General features: G+C 49.0%; 1 protein-coding gene across 2 annotated transcripts; it reads right to left on the bottom strand.

Moving 5' to 3' along the window:
* Positions 1–4,282: 4,282 nt before the first annotated feature.
* Positions 4,283–20,826, bottom strand: LOC106732896 (alpha-1-acid glycoprotein 1-like). Of its 2 annotated transcripts, XM_014580185.3 has the most exons (6): positions 20,549–20,806; positions 19,585–19,727; positions 16,791–16,864; positions 15,349–15,459; positions 5,988–6,091; positions 4,283–4,433 (listed from the first exon to the last, which is right to left on the bottom strand). In XM_014580185.3, exons 1-6 carry the CDS (start codon positions 20,660–20,662, stop codon positions 4,365–4,367), a joined length of 615 nt encoding a protein of 204 aa, XP_014435671.1. In that variant the 5' UTR covers positions 20,663–20,806; the 3' UTR covers positions 4,283–4,364. The 2 variants fall into 2 exon arrangements, with proteins under 2 accessions (XP_014435671.1, XP_025033862.1); XM_025178077.2 differs by lacking the exon at positions 5,988–6,091 and having other exon boundaries at positions 20,549–20,826.
* Between the last annotated feature and the right edge of the window lie 1,881 nt (positions 20,827–22,707).

Below are 22,707 nucleotides of genomic sequence, written 5' to 3'. Positions count from 1 at the left end.
CTGCGTGTCTGCTTTCCTGTGAGGTGTGCGCTGCTGGTGCTGCGAGTGTCTGTGGGAACAGTTTTTCCCTAAAAGTCCTTTTCCTTCACTGAGGGTTATTGTCAGCAAAAGTGTTTGACTCCTAATGCCAGGGAAAACCTGAATAATGTCACCAGAACTAAAGGGGGTTTACTGTGGCAATGAGCAGATCAGGCATAGCCCATTTCCAAGCTATTGTCTGTTCAGTGGGTTCTTGGATCTCTTTTCTAGATAGAGAATCTGTAGTTCATTTTCTTTAGTCTGACTGCACCCTTGAAGTATCAGTCCCTGTATTTTAAAGGGCATGGTCCTGATGTGCTTTTAGTGTCCATTAACAATGAAGTGCTCTATGTGCAGCTACCTTGGGAGCCCATCCAAGTACACTAGCTGGCGCATAGCCATTTGCTTGGTAAATTTAACCACAAGGATCATTTTACACTAGTTCTCTAAGGATCACAGTGGCTTCTTATGTGCTACCTGATAGTCAAGGAATTTCGGTTCATTAGTAAAACCTGGTTAAGGTTTTACAAATGATCTGAGAGACTGCTGGAGTTGCAATCAGCTAAGGCACTTGTTACATTCCATGCATTGGCTCCCCCTACAGGCTGGTGGCAGGGTATTGTCAGTGGAGGGAGTTACTAAGTTGATGTTGAGGCATGGCACTAAGCCAGTCTTAGAGGTCTGTTTTTAATTGTAGCGCTCCTGGTCCCTGAGATCATGAGGGGCACATCTGAGAGATTTTAATCCATTTAATTCCATTTTCACTGTAGGTCATTAGAGGTTCCTAGTCTCCCTCTCCCCTACTGAGAGAAATGAAGGAACAAAATTGTTTGAAATTGGTTCTCAAACTGCAGTCTCAAGGCTCAGTCTCAGCCTTCTGGTATCCCCCCTCCCCTGCAAGGTTGGAGCACCAGCTTCCCGCTCTGTGTGTGGCCCAAGCCTCCTGGGCCAGATCTGGCTCTGAGGAGCAAACAGCTCTTTGTGCTGCTGTTCCCCCTCCCACTATCTGGGGGAACAGCAATGGGGAAACTGCTCATCTAGAGGCTTTCCCCACTGTTCTCGTTTCCTGGAATCCCAGCCAATGGGAGCAGGGGGAGGGTGGTGCCTGGGAGCTGTAGGAGACATAAGCTCTCCCCATCCCTCATACCCAGACCCTGCACCCCCATCACCCTCACAGACCCCCATGACTCTGTGCTCCTAAACTTCCAGCCAGACCACCCCACTTACCCTTCTGTGCCCCATCTCACTCCCTGGAGGGGAGCCTGGAGGTCTCTCAATCTACTTACTCCAGGATCCCAGAAGAGTTAATCTGGCCTGTGGGAAGTCCTGAACTTCTACCCCCTACTCCCCATGGGGCTGAAGCACCAGGGAAGTGAGGTGTCTCAGTTGGGAGCCACCTTAGTGAAGGTTTGGGGGTATCTTTGTTTTGTCTTGGGTTTTTTTGCCTCTCACTTTTTTGTGGGCCCCCAACTGATTTTTCTTCCGTGCATCAGTGGCCCCCAACCCAAAAAAGGATCCCCGTCCCTGCCATAAATGTAGATAACGGTGAAACCTTTTGTTTTGGACATAAATTAATATTTTACTTTATGTAAAACAAAGTTTGGTAAACTAACAAAGTGCTTAATTTGTTTAATTTTGATATTTCCTTATCAGTTATATATGCCTACTTATGGTGTAGCTGCATATTTAAATTTTTATGCTCCAGTAGCCTAATACCTTAAATACTAAATTATTTGTATTTAGACCTCAGCAAAGGCATTTTGTTGTCATGGGTGGGCCATGGGCCTAAAACTTTGAGAACTACTGACCTAGAATTAAGAGAGATTAGCTCTGGGGAAGAGAGAGATACTTGTTGCTACACTTCTTCCTTGCATTTCTTATGACCTATTTAATCTCAAAGATGAAGAAGATTAGTTTAGGCCGGGGGTTTCAGCCCTGGACTGGAACTGCTGAGTTCCACTCCTGGCTTTGTCACAAACTCTGCCCCATGGTGAGTCACCTAATCTGTTCGTTTTAGTTTGCCTCAAAACAATGAAACTTCCCAGCCTCACAGGGCATAAATACAGTGGTCACTTAACCAGTACATTGGGATTTACCAGTAGATCTTGGTATCTCTGAGCGGTGCTCCTGACTGGTTTGGTTGGGAAGCTATCAAGTGCTGGCACTTCAGTTGCTTCTCCACCTACTGTCATGCTGCTCCTGCCTCTGCCTTGGAGCTGCCCCTTGGAATCCTCCTGATTGCTGTGCAGGGTGTGGGAGGGAGAAGAGGGGAAGTGCTGATGTCAGGGTGTCCCTCCTCCCCCCACTCCTGTACCCTGTCTTCACACAAAGAAGGGGGATGGAGGGAGCTTGGCAGTGCAAATCTGTCACTCCCACAGTGTGTATCTGTCATTCTCTCTCACACACTGTCCCCTCTCATCTCCTGACCCAACATGTATGGTTGTTACTACTTTAACTGCTTGCAAAGTGGGTTAGTTTTGGGTTTTGACTGGTCTGTGCATTTCATAACTTTCATTTCTCACGCTTTAATTTTGAGAATGAGTTCTAAAATGCCTGACCTGTCATAATTATCCTTATGGCAATTGTGCTCTTGGAGGTGGCTGGCATGTCCCTGCAGCCCCTGAGACTGTCAGAGCAGAGGGTCTCTACATGCTGTCTTGGCCTATAGACACCACTCCTGCAGCTCCCATTGATCAGTAATGGAGAACTGTGGCCTGTAGAAGCTGTGGGGTTGGTGCCTGTATATAAGGGGCAGCTCATGGAGCCACTGTTGTGCCTGTCAGCCCCTGCCTTAGCTCCACTCCTAGGGTGGTCCTTAAACCTACAATCCTGCACTTCAGGCACTGATGCCCTATTCCTTAGGCCACTCCAGAACCCTCCCTACCTTCAGGGTGTCTCCTCCCACACTCTGAACCTCTTGGCCCAAGACCAGAGCCTGCACCCCAACTCCCTACCCCAGCCTGGTGAAAGTGAATGAGATTGGGGATGGAGTGAGCAGGGTGAGGCCTCGGAGAAGGGTTAGAGCTGGAGCGGGGCCTCCAAGAAGGGGAGGGGGGGAAGGAAGCCAGGCAAGGTATTTGGGTTTGAGGTAGATCTTACATTGCACTTAAACTGAAAAAGTGATCTTGTGGTTAAAAAGACTGGAGACCACTGCACTAATGAATGGATGTGAGGTGCCATGAAAGCTTGTAATAAGGTGCTCTACAGAAGGAATGCTGCTACTTGATCATTTCTGGTTTTGGTGCACAAGAGTTAGTGGGAATCAGATTGTTCTTGAATTCCCTTCTACTGAAACAATTCCATTTCTAAATGAAGGGACCCTGCTGATGGAGGCTTGGTGCGGTCATTTTTTGTTAAGTGATCTGTTTGTTTTCCTTCCCCATTTGACTAAGACCTTGAAATGGGCAAGCATCCTTTGCGCCTGGGATTCTAATGCACATCTACAAGTTTTAGAAAGGAATTTTCTCAGGTGTATGGGTGACCTGGGTAGCTTGTGACCAACTTCAGTTTTACACTTGTACCTCATATACACTGTCCAGCTGTTCTAAAGAAAAACAGAAATGAGGCTTTTCCCTATGTACAGTAAACTTCCGATAATACGGCACCTTTAGGACCCAGGGGATGCCGGATTATCAAATATGCCAGACCATGGGGGGGGGGGGTCTGGGGTGGAGTGGGGAGGATGCGCCCCTCAGCGCTGTGGGACCAACCTGGCAGCACCCCAGCTGCTCTGCCCCAGACTTCCCCAAGTCAGCAGCGGCTGAATCGGGGAAGCCAGGGGCAGAGCAGCTCCAATAGTCTGGCTGCTCAGAGCACTTCCAGGTTCCAGATGGTGCCGGACCATCAGGAGTGGAGTTTTACTGTATTACATTAGCTATATCTTCCAGCATTTGTTGGTACACCAAATTTTTAAATTAGTAGTATAGGAGTGCCCTCTGCTGGTGATCACAAATTTGAGTGGTATCAATGCATTTTCATAGTGGAGAACTGTGTTAAAACTGCCCTCTGTTTCCCATTTGATGCTGTTCAACCATCAGGCTAAAACTCAGTGCTTTGAGGAAGCAATGAAGAAATGTCAAGTTTCATGCTGGCTTGCAACCATGGTTACAGCCATTTGCCCAGCATTTGTAAAGCTGGCCTATTAACTGTGCTTATTTGTAAATAACCAGGCAAATCAAAACTAGCTAATTTCTCCTCACTAACTCTGATCTACCAGCAGAGCAATTCCCCTGACTGAAGCTGCATCAACGATACACACCAGAAATAATAAAGAAAACTTTTATTTGCTGCAGACGTTAAGTGGCCTGATGCTGCACATGTCCAGTCGTGTTAGGTTCAGGGTTATCCTAGGACTGTAGCTGGCATCTCCTTGTCTGGGGAGTTGTTTGTTTGGTTTCTTTCATTTGACACAGCTCCTGAGAAAAATATGCAGCAAGAACAGTTTTAAAAGGAAGTATTTTAAGCAGGAGGTTGACCATGCATTAATATCCAGCAGGGTACATGTTCTACACTGGCCGTAACTGACACAGGAGCAGCAGTTTCATTAATCAGAACCCAACCCAAAGCCAGTACTAAAAATCAAGTCACATTACAATCCTTCCAAGGGAAGCCCAGCATAGGGTGGGAATGGGCAGAAGTCCCTTTCTCCGTACAAAGATTTAAAACCTACAGAGACTTAATTCAAATCCCTAATATGACAAATGAAATCAATTTAGGAACAAACTGGTTTAAAAAAATAGCATAATGATTGATCTACCATGAGGTACTTTATGGAAATTGGATATACCTCCACCACATGAGGGAAAAATGGGACAAATCCCTTTAACAAAAGGAGAACCAATAGCTGCAGATATGATGGTCCACCAAGCTGCAGAATTGGTGCTTAAAATTCCCCATGGTCTGAAACCAAAAACCCCTGACTCCTAATGTTCCTAACAATACAGTGGCTAAGTAACAAAACAGCAGACTCTACTTCTAACTTTAACCAGGCCCATGCTTCAGGCGCTTTCTTCTACAAATACGATTTGTCACTTGAGAATTCTCCAGAGCACTAGGATCGCTTTCTTTTCTTTGGGTTTTTCACTCAGCAATATATTGGCCCCGAAAGGAACTAAGTCACTCTGTTGGAAGCTACTGGGTCTGTCTTAATTGTGTGCTTTACCCATGCTTAATGCCCTCACAGAGGGGGAGCTGTGTTACTCATTGTTTTTAAAGTTACAGACTAATCCTGTGGCACTTTAGAGACTAACAAAAATATATAGATGCTTCAGGGGGTAGCCGAGTTAGTCTGTATAGGATAAACTTAAAAACAACAAATGGTCTGGTAGCACTTTAAAGACTAACAAAACATGCTGGTGGTATCATGAGCTTTTGTGGGCACAGCCCACTTCTTCAGATGATATATAGGATCATGAGATTTTTGTGGGTAAAACCCACCTTCAGATGAAGTGGAAATAACAGAAGCCAAAATTATATATATAAACAGCAGCAAAAGTATATTTCAATTGTAAGACCCATGTTAATGAGGCTAAGTAAGTGGGCTGGATGTGTCCCATTCATAGCTTTTGATGTGTCAAGGAACTGGATGCTGTTGAAATCTCTGTGGAAGTTTTCAAGTGTCTCCTTCCAGTGAGTCCATGTGATGATGTCATCAATGAAGCAAAAGTAGAGGAAGGGTTCTAGGATACAACATTTCCTCAGCTCTCATCCCCTAGCACCCTTTCTTTATGTAAGATAATGTCATCAATGTAGCAAATGGTGCGTGCACAGCCCTCCCTCCCCAGCCAGGCAGAGCTGCAGCGTGCAGGGGCTTTAGTGGCTAATAGAGCCCCAGTCTGCAGGCCATACAGCCCTGCTTGTAACTGAGGCTGGCTCCTTTTGTTCCCTCCCAGTTTCTGAGAGTTACATTTTTGCTGTGTGGCACTGAAGATTGGGCAAGGATATTTACTGATCCATAAGGAAAACTTTACCTTCTGCCATGGTGCATAAATTATTTCCTCATCAGAAAGGCTCAGACATTTAGCATGGCCTCTGAATTCCTGCAACTGAGTTTCACTCAAGTTTTGGTTCCGTGCTGTTTTAAAAAGGGAAAATTGCAGCATCAGAAAGCAGTTCGGTAGGTGCTAGATGCATATAATTAGTTTAGACATACAATTTCCATGTTCTTTACCAGTCCTCCCTGTTTCTTCATTCCCTCTGACACACTTAACCAGGTTGTCCTAGTAAGCGATTACCCTCACCATGCATGACACCTTATCTGTGCTCTGAGTTTTAACCTGCCCAGGCTATGTATTTATAACACACTTATAAAGTTGCACTTCTTTAGTGGCTGGCTCCTGTAGAGGTTAATGGTATGTATATTCCTGCTGCTACTTAATGGTGGTGCTTCTTCAGCTTGCACAGTAGAGGTCACTGTTGCAGTGTAGAACATCTGAAGTCCAAGCCATGCTGCTCATGACCCTGGGTGTGTGTGGAGGGTTGTCATCAGGGGAGCTGGCAGCCTTGCTGAGCCACTAGGCAAGGGGGGACAGTTCTATGCTCCTCTCCTAGAAGGGGCGGGGCAGCCAGCCCTCAGCACTGCCAGGGCTGTGGTGTACGTCCCCCCACCAGCTCAGCCTGGAGTGTGCCCTACAATGATCCCACCACCCCAGGCAACCCTAAGATCTGCCCAGAGCACACTGTGTGGTGTTCCAGTGGTGATTTAAAGGGCTGGGACTCTGGGCTGCCACTGCTGCTACCGTGGCAGCAGTAGGCCCGTCCCCTGGTGGGCCTGAAAACATGCCTGTCTTGGGTTTCCTGATTAACAAAGCATAATAATTAATGCATAATTGCTTCAATGTGCCACTGCTGTGAGGTACCTATTTACTGACAAATGAGGCTGCTCATATTTTGTGCTTATAAAATAATGCATCTTAATTAATAGGGTTTTATTAAAATATTAGTTTAGTTTTCCAAGCCACCTCATAATCCCTTTGTTAAACTGTGAGCTTCCCCTCATGCAGCCTAGCACTCTTTATCTGCAGCTCTTCCGTCAGCGGCATGCTGCTTCTGAGCTGTGAATGAGCAGAAGTGAGCCAGAGCTATTTCAACCCACTCTCAGCGCATGGTTTGGGCTTATCTGGCTGGCGAGCCTGAATGCAGCTCAGAGGGGCATGCCTCTTACTGGCTTGGTGGGTAGAACTGCCAGCTTTCTGACCAAAGAAATCCAAACACCTCTGGCTTGCACCTTCTCTGAGGCCCTGCCCCACTCTCTACATCTCTTCCCCACCCCCCTCACTCATTTTCACCTGGCTGGGGAGGGCCCCTTTGAAGATTGGACACCTGGCAGCATAATCCCATTCTTGGAGGCTCAAGTGAGGGAGAGCAGGAAGAACAGCTCCCTTTTCTCTCCTCAGCTGGGGCATGTGGCCCTCCACTCCCCCACCCCGTGGCTGGAACAGTGAGTGGGGTTTTGCCTGTTGTGAAATACTTTAATTGTGGCCCTGAGGTCCACCGATCCATAACAACGGGTACTTCAGGCAGCTTGCCATGGGACCAGGCCTACCAGCTGCGGAAGCCCTGGTGATTTCATTCCCCCTCCATGGAGGTAGGCAGGCAGCTCACCTGCCCTCCCTGCTGCAGAGCTTTCTTGAGGGGAAAGGCCAACTCTGTCTTTTCCAGATTGCTGACAGCTTGGTTCTGTAAATGGGTGGGATGAATCCCAGCCACACCATGGCCCACACCGGCACCGTCCATGTCAACACCTTCTAGGGCGGCGCTGACAGCACCGGCGCAATCGATGTTGCCCACCATGGCACCCACGGCAGCACTGGTAGGGGCGCTGTCTCTTGGGCAGCTAGACTCTGCAGTGCATTACCTGCATCCGGCACCGAGTTCGGCACCGCATACAACGTGCGGCATGTCAGCACCACAATTGGTCTCGGATTCAGTTTTTCCGGTGCCGGCACCGGTATGACCTACTCGGCAAGCCAGAGTCAATGGCCAGGTTTGCGCCCCCAACAGTACAGGCATACTCCTTGTCGGCACCGCCCTGGCCCGAGTCTGATTATTCCTCGGATTCGGATGTGGGCTCAGTTAGATCGGGGTCCTCTAGGGTGTTGTCGGGCCGCAGAGCCTTCTCTCGGCACTGGCGAGATCGGCCGCACATGCAACAGTCCTGGCCGCCTCAACCGCAGTGGCCGTTCTGGATGCCGGGGGCATATCATCAATGGCAGGGGCCTATGCCCCTGTCCACGGCATCCAGTGCCTCGGGTCACCAGACGGCCCCGTCAGCGTCTCTGTCGCGACCCCCTCCCTCGCCTCAGAGGAGTGGAGCCCTGGATGCAACTAGAGACCCTGTGGCCTCGGTGCCGGAGTCGCCACTGGCGCCAGTGGTGCTTGCCCAGCCGGCCCCCCCATCCAGGCCCTATGATGGACCTTGTGCCAATTCAGGAGTCCTTGTCGTCATCGTCTCCTGATGAGGCTTTAGCGGATCCGGCTCTGGTGATGCCAACTATGGATGCCAGGTCACATCAGGAGCTGCTTTGCCGGCTAGCCTCCAACCTGGGTGTCCCAGTGGAACCTGTCGTAGAGGACACGGATCCTATGGTAGACATCCTGTCTGATGATACTCCCGCCCACTTGACCTTGCCACTTAATGAAACTGTGGCTAAGATCACGAAGGCCCTGTGGTAGACCCCGGCTTGCTTAACCCCTACTTTAAAGGGGTTCGAGAGACGCTATTACGTCCCAACACGAATACCTCTACTCCCAGCCTGTCCCTGGGTCCTTGGTCATCCAGGCCGCGGCTCAGAAGGAGAGGCTTCCTCAGCCGAGGCCGTCCCTGAAGGCCAGGGAGCCCGAGCGCCTCGACCTTATGGGGCGTAAAGTGTATGCCACTGGTGGGGTGCAACTCCGCATCGCTAATCAACAGGCGATGCTGAGCCGCTACGCGTTCAATATGTGGCCAGCAATGGACATATTTAAAGATAAACTTCCCCCCGAGGCGCGTCAGGAGTTTGGGGCTATGACCACGGAGGGCAGAACCATCGTCTGCACGGCTCTTCAGGCCTCCCTGGATGCGGTCAACTCCACAGCCCGCACCATGGTATCAGGAGTAGTTATGCGCTGTGGTGCCTGGCTCCAGGTTTCTGGGATTCCTGCTGATGTCCAGAATACGATTCAGTACCTGCCCTTCGAGGGCAAGTCATTGTTCTTGGAGCATACCGACTCTAGGCTTCATACCCTGAAGGACACTAGGTTGACTCTGCGCTCTTTGGGCATCCATACACCGGCCCCTCAGCAACGTCAGCTCCCCTACAGACAACAGGGCAGAACGCAGTCCCAGGTCCCCCGTGGGGATTACTGGAGACGCCGTCCTCATGCTCTTAGTGGCGATGTGGGGGTGGCTGCGGCCCCCTCCTCGACGAGGGCTCATCGTCGCTGGCCCAGAGGAGACAACCCCCATGGGGTTGGACAGGGCCCCTCTCAACAGTCCAAACACCCGTTTCGATGGATCCCTAGAGAGTTGTGTACCAGTCGCTTTCCCTGGCCCCCTGTTTGGGGCCAGATTATCCCGATATGCCCTCGCCTGGGCAGAAATCACCACCAACACCTGGGTTCTGGGCATAGTCAGGAGTGGATATGCTATACCTTTCCTGGGCCCGCCCCCTTCCAACCCACCCTCCCCGTCCCTTTTCAGGGACACCTCTCACGAAGGGATTCTCCGGCAGGAGGTATTAGTGCTCCTACAAAAGGGAGCAGTAGAAAGGGTCCCCCCACTCTTGTGGGGCAAGGGGTTTTATTCCCGATATTTCATCGTCCCCAAGCCCAAGGGCAGGGTTCGTCCTAGTCTCGATCCTGGGGACCTCAACAAGACAGTGGTGAAGTCCAAGTTCAGGATGGTAACCCTAGCATCTGTGATCCCGGTGTTAGAGTTAGGAGACTGGTACGCAACTCTCAACCTCAGAGACGCTTACTTCCACGTGGCAATAAGATCGAGCCACAGGAGGTTTCTGTGCTTTATAGTGTCCCGCTGTCATTTTCAATTTACGGTGCTCCCGTTTGGCCTGTCAACAGCACCCAGGGTCTTCACAAAATGCATGTCGGTCATGTAGCATTCCTCTGCAAAAAGGGGGTGCACGTCTTTCCATACCTCGACGACTGGCTCATTTGTGGCTGATCCTATGAACAAGTAGAGGCCCATGTATCCCTCAAAAGGGCTCTCTTCCTGATACTAGGCCTCATGCTGAACAAGGAAAAGTCGTCACTGACTCCCTGTCAGTAGCTAGAATTTGTGGGGGCCCTCTTGTACGCCACAGTGGCATGAGCCTTCCTCCCCAGGAACAGATTTGTGGCTATAGTGGACCTGGTCTCCCAGTTAACCTGGTTCCCCATGACGACCGCCTGAGCATGCTCAAGGCTGCTGGGGCACATGGCAGCATGTATGTATGTAGTGCGCCACGCTCGCATGAGACTCAGACCGTTGCAGGCCTGGCTAGCGAAGGTGTTCGACCAGTCCAGGGGTCTCTGGGACACAGTGCTGACGGTGCCTCCAGAGGTGATTGCCTCCTTACAGTGGTGGACTCAGGAGGTGGTGGTTTGCAGCGGGGTTCTGTTCACTGTGCTTCCCCCCTCAGTGACGTTAGTCACGGTTGCTTCTGATCTAGGTTGGGGAGTGCACCTAGGGCGTCACAGGACCCAGGGCTTGTGGTCTCCTGCAGAGCGGGCTCTGCATATAAATGTCCGGAAGCTCAGGGCGGCAGGAGAGCCTGCGAGGCGTTCCTGACGAGGCTGTCAGCCTCTCAGTCCTGATGAGTCTAGACAACACGGCAGCTGTTTTTTATATCAACAAAAAAGGAGGAGCCCGGTCATCTCCCCTCTGCCACGAGGCTTTGCTGCTCTGGGACCTTTGCATAAGGCATGGGATGCACTTGCAGGCGGAGTACCTGCTGGGGTGCAAAAACTTGTTGGCCGATGTATTGAGCAGGTCCTTCGGAGCCCACGAATGGTCCCAGAAAGATACGGCCCGAGATCAGGTCTTCCTCAGGTGGGGTTGTTCCCTAGTGGACCTCTTTGCATTGGCATGCAACAAGAAGTGCCAGAGCTACTGCTCTCTACTGGGGTTGGGGGAGCACTCCAGAGGAGATGCCATGACCATGCGTTGGCTGGCCGGTCTCCTTTATGCATTTCCCCCGATTCCCAGGGTTCTGACCAGGGTCAAGACCTTCAGGTCCACGCTCATTCTGATAGCCCCTCGGTGGCCCAGGCAGTTCTGGTTTCCTATCCTGGTGGACATGCTGTGTGCAAAGCTCATAATGCTCCCGCCGGATCAGGATCTCCTGACCCAGCCCTGGGACGGGGGGCAGCTGGTTCACCTGAATCTCAGCTCTCTCCACCTGATGGCCTGGTTTATCCGTGGCTGACACAACCAGAAAGGGAGTGTTCCCAGGAGGTGCAAATGGTCCTCCTAGGTAGCAGGAAGCCGTCCACCAGGTGGTCCTATGCAGCCAAATGGCGGTGTTTTACGCACTGGGCATCCAGAAGGGGGGTACACCCATCCTGTGCACCTGTCCTGTCCATTCTGGACTACCTGTTTGAACTCAGGGCCAGTGGACTCTCTACCTCCTCCATTAAGGTGCACGTAGCCTCACTCTCCGCCTTCTATGTTGGATCAGCAGGAGTCTCTCTGTTCTCTGACCTTGTGGTTAAAAGATTCCTAAAAGGTTTGGATAAGTTGTTCCCCTCGGTTTGACCCCCTCTCCCTGCTTGGGTTCTTAACCTCGTGCTGTCGAGGCTTGTGTCGCCTCCCTTTGAGCCATTGGCCACGTGTTCCCTCAAGCACCTTTCTATGAAGGTTGCTTTCATTGTGGCCATCACTTCGACTCACAGGGTCTTCGAGCTGAGGGCGCTAACTGTTAACCTGCCCTACCTGGTGTTCTTGGAGAATAATGTGAGACTCTGTCCTCACCCGGCTTTTCTCCCCAAGGAGGTGTCACCATTCCATCTGTCCCAAGAAATTTACCTCCTGGTTTTCTTTCCAAAGCTCCATGCCTCACCTAAAGAGCAAGTGCTCCATTCCCTGGATGCTAGACACGCGCTAGCTTTTTACATCGACAGGACAAAACCCTTTCGTAAATCCACGCAATTGTTTATTGCTTTCGCTGGCAGAATGAAAGGGCTCCCTATCTCGACCCAAAGGCTGTCCAATTGGGTCGTGGGGTGTATCAGGGAGTGTTACGACTTGGCCCGGAAAGTTCCGCCCCAGGTTACAGCACATTCCACCAGGGCGCAGGCGTCCTCTGTAGCCTTTGGAGCTCAGGTTCCGATTACCGAAATCTGTAGGGAGGCCATGTGGTCATAGGTCCACATCTTTTCGACACACTATGCGTTGACACGGCAGGCCAGGAAGGACGCAGGGTTGGGTTCTGCGGTCCTCAGCTCTGTGTTGTGACTGGGTTTCTTTTCTGTACCATATTGCATCTTTCGATCAGTTTTTCTGAGTTCTGTTAGTTGAATAAATATGTTCTGGGTTGTTCAACTCCTGTTTGCTTGTTTTTCTGGGTGCTCCGACCCCTCCTCCGTATAGTGGGGTTAGCTTGGAAGTCACCTTATTCGAATGGACGTGAGCAACCACTCGAAGAAGAAAAGAACGGTTACTTACCTGTAACTGTTGTTCTTCGAGATGTGTTGCTCATGTCCATTCGATTCCCCCCCACCTCCCCTTCGTCGGAGTGTCCTGCAAGAAGGAACTGAGGAGGGGGAGCACTGGCAGGGGTACTTATGCTCTGCTACAGCGGCGCCGCTCCAGGGGGCGACCTGCCAGTGCTATGGGTACCGTTTGGGAAAACGCTCTGGAAGACGCGGTGCACGCGGTGTGCACACCTTATCTGAGTGGACATGAGCAACACATCTCGAAGAACAACAGTTACAGGTAAGTAACCGTTCTTTTCCTCTTCACAGCCCAGTCCCCCAGGCAGGGTTGGAGAGGCTGGCTCTTGTGGGCAGAACACAGGCACCATCTCCACCAGCTGCCACTCTAGACAGTGGTTCTTCATCTTCCCACCTCCCATCCCCCAGCTAGAAAGGACTGGAGCTGCTGGCTTCAGTGGCCCCTCTGTTAGGGGAACACAGAGTTTCCAACTCTCCTGATATTTGGTGTTTGTGTTTCTTGTGAATATTTCCCTTATGTTTGGTGGCCATCTTCCATTACTGTCAGTGGGATGGAGGCCTTAGGCTCTCTGTCAAGATGGCTGCCATTCCCATTTAGTTTCCTTATGTGCAAGTGAGGCTGCCATTTGTCAAGATTGCCCACTATATCCTATTATGTCCGCTGAGACTGAAGCCAGACTGCCCACTAGAAGATGCTGTACTAAGGGCTCTAGGATTTGGCAAGGGGAGACTCTAGAGACAGAGGGGGGTGCAGAGTGTGTGGGGGAGGGACACAGGTAGGAATGGTAAGAAAGAGGGAGTGAACAGTGTACCCTGTAAACTGTGTGCTTGTGTAGCCACTAGGAGAGATTCAGTAGCCTCCCCAGGAATTGAAATTGTGGGGGGGGGGGTTCAAATTTACGTGGGGGGTTCAGGGCCGATGAGGGATGAGACCATGAGGGTGAAGGTGGGCTGTATGGCACCATAGTTCACAAAACTGGGGGGGGGGTGTTGGGGAAATTCAGGGGGGTATACACCCCCATGGGGGGGTGTAGGGAATTCCCTGGAGAGATTCAAATGCCTCCTAGTTGATTAGTAGAGCACCCACAGCTAGGCTTTTTGTTCCTACTGGTGATGCACATCTTGACATGCCTTAGTGCACATAACATTATTCCACACATAAATGGAAAAGTTTACATGGACCAGGAATGGAAAATGGGAGGAGATAGTGAGGGATAGCATGGCATTTCCTTGCCTCCCAAGTGATAGGAGATAAGCGGAGTTCATTTCCAGACAGCTTTTGGTGAATGCAGTGTGTTGGGAGAAAATGGTATCATGGTTGCACACTTTTGCTTTCAGATCAGTACCCCCAACAATCCCACTGTACACTACTGGGCTGTGTCTACATTGTCACCCTTTTCCGGAAAAAGGATGCTAATGAGACAAGTCAGAATTGCAAATGCCGCGGGGAATTTAAATATCCCCCGCGGCATTTGCAGGAACATGGCTGCCGCTTTTTTCCGGCTCGGGGTTTTGCCGGAGAAAAGCGCCAGTCTAGACGGGATCTTTTGGAAAATAAAGCCTTTTCCAGAAGATCCCTTATTCCTCTTAAAATCAGGAATAAGAGATCTTCCGGAAAAGGCTTTATTTTCCAAAAGATCCCGTCTAGACTGGCGCTTTTCTCCGGCAAAGCCCCGAGCCAGAAAAAAGCGGCAGCCATGTTCCTGCAAATGCCGTGGGGGATATTTAAATTCCCCGCGGCATTTGCAATTCCGACTTGTCTCATTAGCATCCCTTTTCCGGAAAAGGGTGCCAATGCAGACACAGCCCTGGAGATTCCATGGATTCCCAGACTATAGATTCTATTTGTTCAACCCATGGACCAACAGGATGTCTCCTAGTGTGAAAGTTCTATGTCACTGGCACCTAGCAAAGGCCGGCCATCTTGTGCCAGCAGTGCCTAGGTGCCCAGAAAATGCAGCCAGTCAAGGAGCTCCCAAAGGACTGCACCTGTGCTGGACCACGCTCCAAATTAAGCTTGAGCATTGCTCTACAATGCTCTGGATCCTTCTCTTGATCACCAGTGTCAGTTCTGTTAATTATAAAGGTACCTGCTTGGATGGTGGTTGGGGCTGCTATTCTTGTCTGTGTTTGTGAGGGATAGCTATTATAGAAAGTGCTGGGGGTTCTGTAGATAGTTCCCTCACTACTCTGGATAGACCCTGTGGAAAATGCCGAGACTTTCTGCCTCATGTAGTTGTTTCGGAGCTGGAAAAGTTAAAAAGTTGTACTTTGTGGAGTAAATAGAGCGATCTGGTTGGTGAGGAGGTTTATAAGCTCCAGTATTGCCAACCCCATGGGTAGAAAAAGTCATGAATCAGGCTACTTAAAATCACAAGAGTTTACATTTTAAGTTTTTTAAATTGGTATTCTGGTTTTCGAACCTGCATGGTGCACTTGGGGCATATTTTACAAGTTTTTCTTTGCAACTATGATGGCTACCAACTTTTTAGAAAATGAAAGCTGAGATTTTTACATATTTATGTAACTCCAGGAGCTGGGGCTTCAAGAAAACCACCAAATATCACGAGAGCTTGCAACGCTGAAATTCTGACATGATTTTATTAAATGGGGGGAGCGCGTGAAGCTTTTTCACAATTTCAGTTCACAGCTTCAAGTTAGTTTATAATGGGGTCTACATACCATAAAGATGCAATCCTGTGTAGTTCTTCTCCTTGTGTGCCTGATAGTGAATGAGCAAAATGTCTTCGGAACTGCTCCTCATAAGCTTCCCCATAGCGTGTTGATTCTTGGCTTCAAGAGAACAGAATTGGGGTCAGTAAGAATATCAAATTTAACCCAATTCTGTTTCACAAGTCCTGGTATAAATCTGCAAGAACTGGTAATATAGGACAGCAAGCTTATTGGTTTGATTGTTGATGAATACATTTTGCTTCCATTTGCTCAGTGATCTGATCACATGCAAAAAAGTTCCTATCTGGGTGTAGCTGCTTCTGGAGTCCAACTCCCAGCAGAATCAGAGGGAGAAAATCTACCATTCATTTCAATTCAAGTTGCAACGGCCCTTCTGTTTTCTGGGCCTCTTTAAAAAAAATGGCCTTGGATTTGAAGGCGCCAAAGTTGCCTGGCTCTGTCCTAACATGGATGTACGCAGCTGGCTCGTGATTCCTTGGTGTGTTCAGCTATGAATGGTTGTGCCTAGCTGGCCCCCTGGCTACTATCTTGAGATGTTTCATCTTGCCCCTAAGGTGCAGGACAAGCTCTGCCTTCCTGCTGAGGAAGGGATGTGTCTTATGCTTCTCTCTGCTGCTTGTGGCTTGTATTGCCCACTATTCAATGCATGGGCCCTTGCAGGCTTGGGGATAAGAGATGAGCCACATATGTGTAGGAATTGGAATGTGCAGATCGGCTCATGGTGTATTGAAGCTGCTCCAACGTTGCAGTCAGGAAAAGGCACTGTTCTGCCTCCCATGGACTGGACCCCTTTTCATTCTGTCATTGTATGGCCTGGGCTTTGTGCGGGGGAAGGGCTTTTTGTTTTTTGCCATAATTTTGTAATAACATAGAAATTGCCCCATTGGTCTATAACCTGGTACGGGTTCATTACTGACCAGTGCCAATTACTTCAGAATGTACCCTACCCCCATAATATAGCCCATTCTCCAATGAATGGGAGTTAATATTTAGAGGGTTTAAAAAAACCCCTCTCCCTTGAATAAGCTGTACATTTTTTTTTCTCTGTTCCAAGAGTGAGAGATTTTAGAACTGCCTTACCATGGGTTAGTCTGTCTAGTGCGTGAGAGGACAGGTCTGGGCTTTGTCTCCTGTAAATTGTTGTTTCATGGGCTCATGATATAGCTTTACAGACTAAGAACCACTCCAAGAATGGTGCAAAGAACTGCCCCAATGAGGAGGGCTCATTCCAAGGGCCCTCAGGTTCCCAGTGGGTTCAGTTTTCTGATTCCTCCCTGTACTGAGGCTTCAAATGAACAAACTCTGCAGTGGAAAATAGGACGCATTCAAGTAACAAATATATAACCTCCTGACCCTCTCTGCCATTCACTCTGTGTTTTGTTAATGATGCTTCTACGCGCTCTGCTTCTCTCCCGGCATCAGAGTCTTACCAGACTTAATTAGTGTCGCATTATTGAGAGAGACTTCAAAGTAAGTTGAGTTGCTTGAGAAACATTTGTTCCCCCTAAAAAGAGAGAGGGTAAACAGGAAATAACTAGAGAGGTGGGTGGAAGGATTCTACTGTCTTGAAACACTTGGAGGCAGTTCTATTGTTGTATGTTAAGAGGGACACAGTTTTTGTAAGGACTGAAGGCACCATTATTAGATTCCCTAGTCTTACCCCCGTGTAACACAAGTAATAGAATTTTGCCTAGTTACCCCTGCACTGAGTCCAGCAGCTTGTCTATAGTACTATAGTACACCCACGATATGCCCAGCTTCCTTCTCCTCTGTCTACAAGAGAATTGCATGCCCGACTGATGGCTTCTATCTATTCACAGGTCAGAATGCCCAGCCCTGCCCAGTTGCTTGTACTAAGATGAAGTCCTGCCAGGTTCATACTAGAACCTGATGCTTTGAATCCCTCTGCAGAGGTTGAGGCAGGCTGCAATGCCTGGCTCATGGTACAGCCCATTGCTCATAGGTCAGTTTTCACATTCATGGTCTGGAACAGTGGTCACCAACAGATCTTGGAGCCTCTGACAGGTGATCCTGACTGATTTGGCCGGGAAGCTATCACGTGCTGGCACTTCAGTTACCCCTCCACCCACTGTCATGCTGCTCCTGCCCTCGAGCTGCCCTTTGGGAGCTTCCTGTGCAAGGGAGAAGAGGGGGGCGCTGATGTCAGGGTGTTCCTCCTCCCTCCACTTCTGTACCCCATCTCCACACAGAGAAGGGGATGGAGGGAGCTTGGCAATGCAAATCTCTGTCATTCTCACAAACACATGCTGTCCTGGGTCGCAGGCTAGGGTTCCCTCTTTTCCTAATGCTGGAGCCAGGTTCATCCCTGGGGTAGCTGGTGTTGGCTGTCTGGCCACTGCCAGGGTTGGTGGGACTCAAGCTCACCACACCACCCTATGTTCCCCAGGTGAATGCCATATCCCCTGATCCACTCCAGAACCCACCCCACCTCCATACCTTTAGAGGGTCCCTCATCCTGTGTTGGCTGCTCCCGGGGCGGAGGTGGGACTTGAGCTGCCAGGGGGGGACCCCCCTACTCTGCAGGTGAATACCCTATCCCCTAAGCCACCTCCCTACAGCAACCTCTTGTTGGCTATCTGACTGCTCCCAGGGTGGGTTGGGCTCAAGCCCACCACCCTGCACTCTCCTGGTGAATGCCTGATCCGCTACTCCACTCCAGAACCCAGCTCCCGACCTTCAGGGCATCCCTTACCCTGCCTCCCTAATGCAGGCGCCAGCTCCATCCCTGGGGCAGCTGGTGTTGGCTGCCAGACCGCTGCCTGAATGGGTGGAGTGGGGGCTGGCGGGGACTTGAGTGCACCACCCCGTGCTCCAGATACTAATGCCCTTTCTGCTAAGCCACTCCAGAATCCACTCCTCTACCCTCTCTCCAGCAGGTCCCTTATCCTGCTTTCCCTAATGTGGGAGCCAGCTCCATCCCTTGGGCAGCCTGTGTTGCCTGTCTGGCCACTCCCAGCCTTTGTCTGCACTGCAGGGTTTTTGCACAAGAAGGCTTTTGCAGAAGAGTTCTTGCGCAAAAACTTCTTGTGCAAAAGTGCATCCAGACCTTAAAGCGCATCACAAAAGTGATGTGCTTTTGTGCAATTCCGTTCTGTGATTCCATTCTGTGAATGGCCATCAGAGCACCTGTGCTTTTTTGGATAGGCTCTTTTTGCACAAGAAACCCCTGTGGAGAGTCCACACATACCTTTTTTCACAAGAGCAAAAAAGAGTTATGCTTCATAGAAGGAGGTATACCTCCACTGCAGAAAGCCCTCTGTTCTGTCGATTGACCAGATTTTCTAGCGCAAAAATGTGCTTGAGGTGTGGACGCTCTGTGGGTTTTTGCGCAAAACCCTTGTAGCGTAGATATAGCCCCAGGGCAGGCCTCAAGTCTCCAACCCTGCACCACCCAGGCAAATTCTGTATCCCCTAATCCGCTCCAGAACCTAGCCCACCTCCCTACCTTCAGGGTGTCCCCTCCCACACTCCAAACCCCTTGGCCCAAGACCAGAGCCTGTACCCAGCCTGGTGAAAGTGAACGAGATTCGGGGAGGAAAGTGGATAGCGTGAGGCCTTGGCAAAGGGATGGAGCAGGGGCGGAGAAGGAAGCTGGGCAAGAGTATTTGGGTTTGAGGTAGGCACTTAAAGAGAAAAAGTGATCTTGTGGTTAGAAAGGATGGAGACCACTGGTGTAGAATATACAGCATAAGCAGGTAGCCTTTGTGTTGCAGGGGCCAGTCTGGTACATTAATATGGATACAGGGAGCCTAGTGAGGAACTGATTAGGGGAGCAAGAGAAACTCTAATCTGACTGCAAGGATGATGAGGGAGGTCAGTAAAATGAAGGGAAAAATCAATAGATGCCAAGGCTAGAAAAGGACCATTTTGATAATTTAGTTTGACTGGATGTAAAACACAGACCATATCACTTCCCTCCAATAGAATTAGCATGGTAGGCCGGGAATGATTAAACATGGGTCCTGTTTGTAGGAGGCTTGGGCAGACATGATTGAGTGAGGGGTGAGAGAGATCACTGGAAAAAATTACAAAGAGAAACTTCTAAAAAAATCCCCTTGTACCTTCTTTGTTCAGACGATGTTAATTGAAACATTATGCTGAAAAATCTATGGAGTAAGGGGGGAAATTATGCTCTGAAAATAAGATTGAGGCATAGATGGACAGAGGGAAGAAAGGGAGGCATTGAAGAACGAACAGTCTTACGCTGTGACATGCTGGTTGATGAGTAACTCCTGCTCCTGCCCAGTAGGGTTCACATCAAGATAAGCATTATCAATCAGCACCATTTCCAGCAGGTGAATGGGGGACTGTGAGGCCCCAGCTATGTAGAACCATTTCCCCAACAGCTGTGAAAATAAAGAGGGTAAAGGGAAGAGAAGAGAAGCAGGGACTCTCCTGGCGTTCCAAGAGGGAAATGAATGGCTTGTCTTTACAGTGACAAGTCTTGTTCTCACTTTCTACTCTAGTCCTGCTCTTTGCCCCTGTCAAGTTCCTTCATGCTAGCAAGAGTAATCAAAAGAGAGAGAGCAACCAAATTCTTGAAGGTGTAAGTCACGTTGTAGGGTTTTTTTGCACTAGAACTTTTAATTTATTTTGGACACTTTTTGAGTTTGAAATCTGATTTTGAAATACAATCCCCGGGGAATTGGCAGGAGGAGGGGGGGGGGGGGGGAGGGAGGAGAGGAGAATGAGGCTATTGCAAACTACCAATGGGACTGAAAATGTGTATGAATATGTCAAAACATATATGGATCCTTTTCCATTTTCCATAAGATCTACTACTAACTAATATTTACGTGTCATATAGTGACATAATATAGTACTTAAGTACTTACAGTAATGGGATATTTTTGGGGTGTGTTCCAGCGGTTGTTAGGTAGGGAAATATTCTCCACATTTTACAAATAGGGAAACTGAGGTATATAAGATGCACAGGTAATTCGTTGCAGAGACAAAAAGAGCACCCAGGTTTCCTGGTTGCTAGTCTTGTATTTTAACCTTTTCCCCACTGGGTTTTATGCCTGAGAGATACTCTACTGTAAACTTCGGGCGTTTCACTCAAATATCTCTGGGGATGGTCCCCACTGCCTGTTTCCTGCCTGGTCATTCCATGGAATTGGAGTGTAGCCACCAGAAGAATCAAAACTCTCTGCAGGGCTTTTCTTACCTTGGATGCTGTGGTGTTGTCTGGTGTTTGTGGATGCAGGAGTTCACAGTGCAGGGGCATAGCACTGAGGAGATGTGCTAAGCTGAGAAACATAGTAATACAGGCTAGCACCATGGTTTCTCTTCAAGGGAATGAGAGAGAATGGAATGAATCCCTCTGACTGAACTGTCTCAGCATGAGAATCTCCATGTATAGATTTCCGTGCCAATGTTCAGCTGTCCACTAGGCGGTATGACATTTGTACAGGGATGGAGCAATGATGTTCCTTTCCAGGAAATCTTCCAGATAAAAGCGCTATCATTTGCACTGCATTCAGCATTAGATTGACCTGAATACTGGCATTGAGCTAATGCATGTGATGTGCCACTTAAGGCGATTCTCTGACGGACACCCATTGCAAAAGGGACCTCGGTATTATGCAATAATGAGAAGGCTCCACTATGTGCACAGGTTGCAATAGGTTGGAGCACGGCAGGACTTGAACTTACAGTTCTATGTCATTGCCGTCACATACGGCTGATTGGGATTTCCTCCAAAGCTCTGAAGGGCAGTGACCCAGCACCTGGTTTGTGTTTTTTTAACCCCTTGCATAGTCCATTCATACAGGGTTCTTTTCATCTCTAACCTTCTGACTCTGTAGTCCAGGGCTACTCAACTTTGGAAGCCCTGGGGGCCACAATGCCGAGGGCCGCAACTTAAATGTGGTTACATGTACATGCAAATATATACGCAAATATATGCAAATAGCTTCTTTCATACTGATGGGCCATGAATACAAAGCACTTCCCACAATGCTCCGGCGCTCCCTACACCTCCTCTCTGGGGCTAGAAACGCCGACACCCTGTACTCGTTTGTTCCAGCCAGCCCGTCTGCTTGTGTCTTTCAATGCTCCCGCCTGGGAGATGTCTTGCTGTTGTGGAGAGTGTTCCCAGTGGAGGCCATGTTCAAAGAATCCCACCCGCAGGCCATGTGTTGAACCCCGTGTAAACCCAAACAGCACCGTGGGCTGCGTATTGAGTAGCCCTGCTGCAGTCCTTCCTCACACTGCTCATGGATTTCAAGGGAGTGAAACACACACATGTTGCAGGATGAGGCCATTGGATTATTCCAGCCCAACCAATTCAAAGCTTCAATATATAAAAACTTTATAATGGCTCATCCCTCACTTTATCCTTTCCATGAAATCCAGGGGGTCAGTCTGCTGATGAATGGGGCTGTGATGTGGTTCACTGTAAAAACAAGATGCATTTCTGGTTGTGGAGACTGGAAGCAATGTGTAACCAAATCAAAGCTCTGCAGCAAATATTTTTGCTTCTGGAAGTCTATTGGCTATTTAAATGGACACCTCTTTCCTACTCACTCTTCCCCTTTCTTCCCATTGCTGACTAGCTGCCTGGATGTAGGGCAAGGTGAAAGCAAAATACAATTCTACTGTCCTGGCTAGAAGTAGTGGAGTTTGTGAAATTTCTGATGACAAAATATTGACTTCTCAGTTCTCTGGGGACATAGGGAAATATTTGCAGGCACATGGGGACAAAAGCTTGTGACACTATATATATATTTTTGTTAGTTTCTAAGGTGTTACAGATCTACTTGTTTTCCCCAAAGTCATGCAGGAAGCCTGTAGAAGAGGCAGGAATAGTTATGGGCACCAGTCTCCTGATGGCTCAGATGGTGCCTTAGTTTGTGTTCCAAGGTTTTGTATTTGTAAATTATGGGTGCTGTGCCCTGCACATCAGATATGACATTAGTGAACTGTGGTTCTTGTCCAGTCTTTGCATGGCTCTGGGGTGTAATTGCCAGAAGAAGCAGGAGCCTCCATAAGGCTTTTCCTATCATGACTGCTGCAATGTTCTCAGGTATTTGTGTTTAAAAGCTGGAGGCTGAGCAATCAGATGTGTAAGAGGAGAACAGTAGTAATGTAGACCTGTATAATGCCAGAGTTTCACTTGAAGTGAGCTGGAATAAAATGGTCTGGCTGAAGTTGCTCATCTGGGCATACAAATCTATTTTATTCATCCTCATTTACTGGTTAACCCATTACAAAGCCAATTTTCCCAGTTTCCCCTGCCTTTAACATTTGCATTTCCACATCAAAAGCTATACATGGGATACATCAAGCCCATCTAATTAGCTTAATTAACATAGGCTATAGAAT

This window comes from Pelodiscus sinensis, chromosome 22, assembly GCF_049634645.1.
Source record: "Pelodiscus sinensis isolate JC-2024 chromosome 22, ASM4963464v1, whole genome shotgun sequence".
In the NCBI taxonomy this organism is placed as follows: domain Eukaryota; kingdom Metazoa; phylum Chordata; order Testudines; family Trionychidae; genus Pelodiscus; species Pelodiscus sinensis.
Note: the sequence above shows the minus strand (reverse complement) of the source record. Positions and strands in the feature narration are given on the sequence as shown.

What these genes read in the sequence shown, in the direction of transcription:
- LOC106732896 (XM_014580185.3), bottom strand. Translation starts at nt 20,662, where the DNA reads ATGGTGCTAGCCTGTATTACTATGTTTCTCAGCTTAGCACATCTCCTC. An exon ending in TGCGACACTAATTAAGTCTG is followed by an intron (nt 15,460 to 16,790) that starts GTAAGACTCTGA and finishes GTTCTCTTGAAG; the next exon opens with CCAAGAATCAACACGCTATG. An exon ending in TTTATGCACCATGGCAGAAG is followed by an intron (nt 4,434 to 5,987) that starts GTAAAGTTTTCC and finishes TATTTTTCTCAG; the next exon opens with GAGCTGTGTCAAATGAAAGA.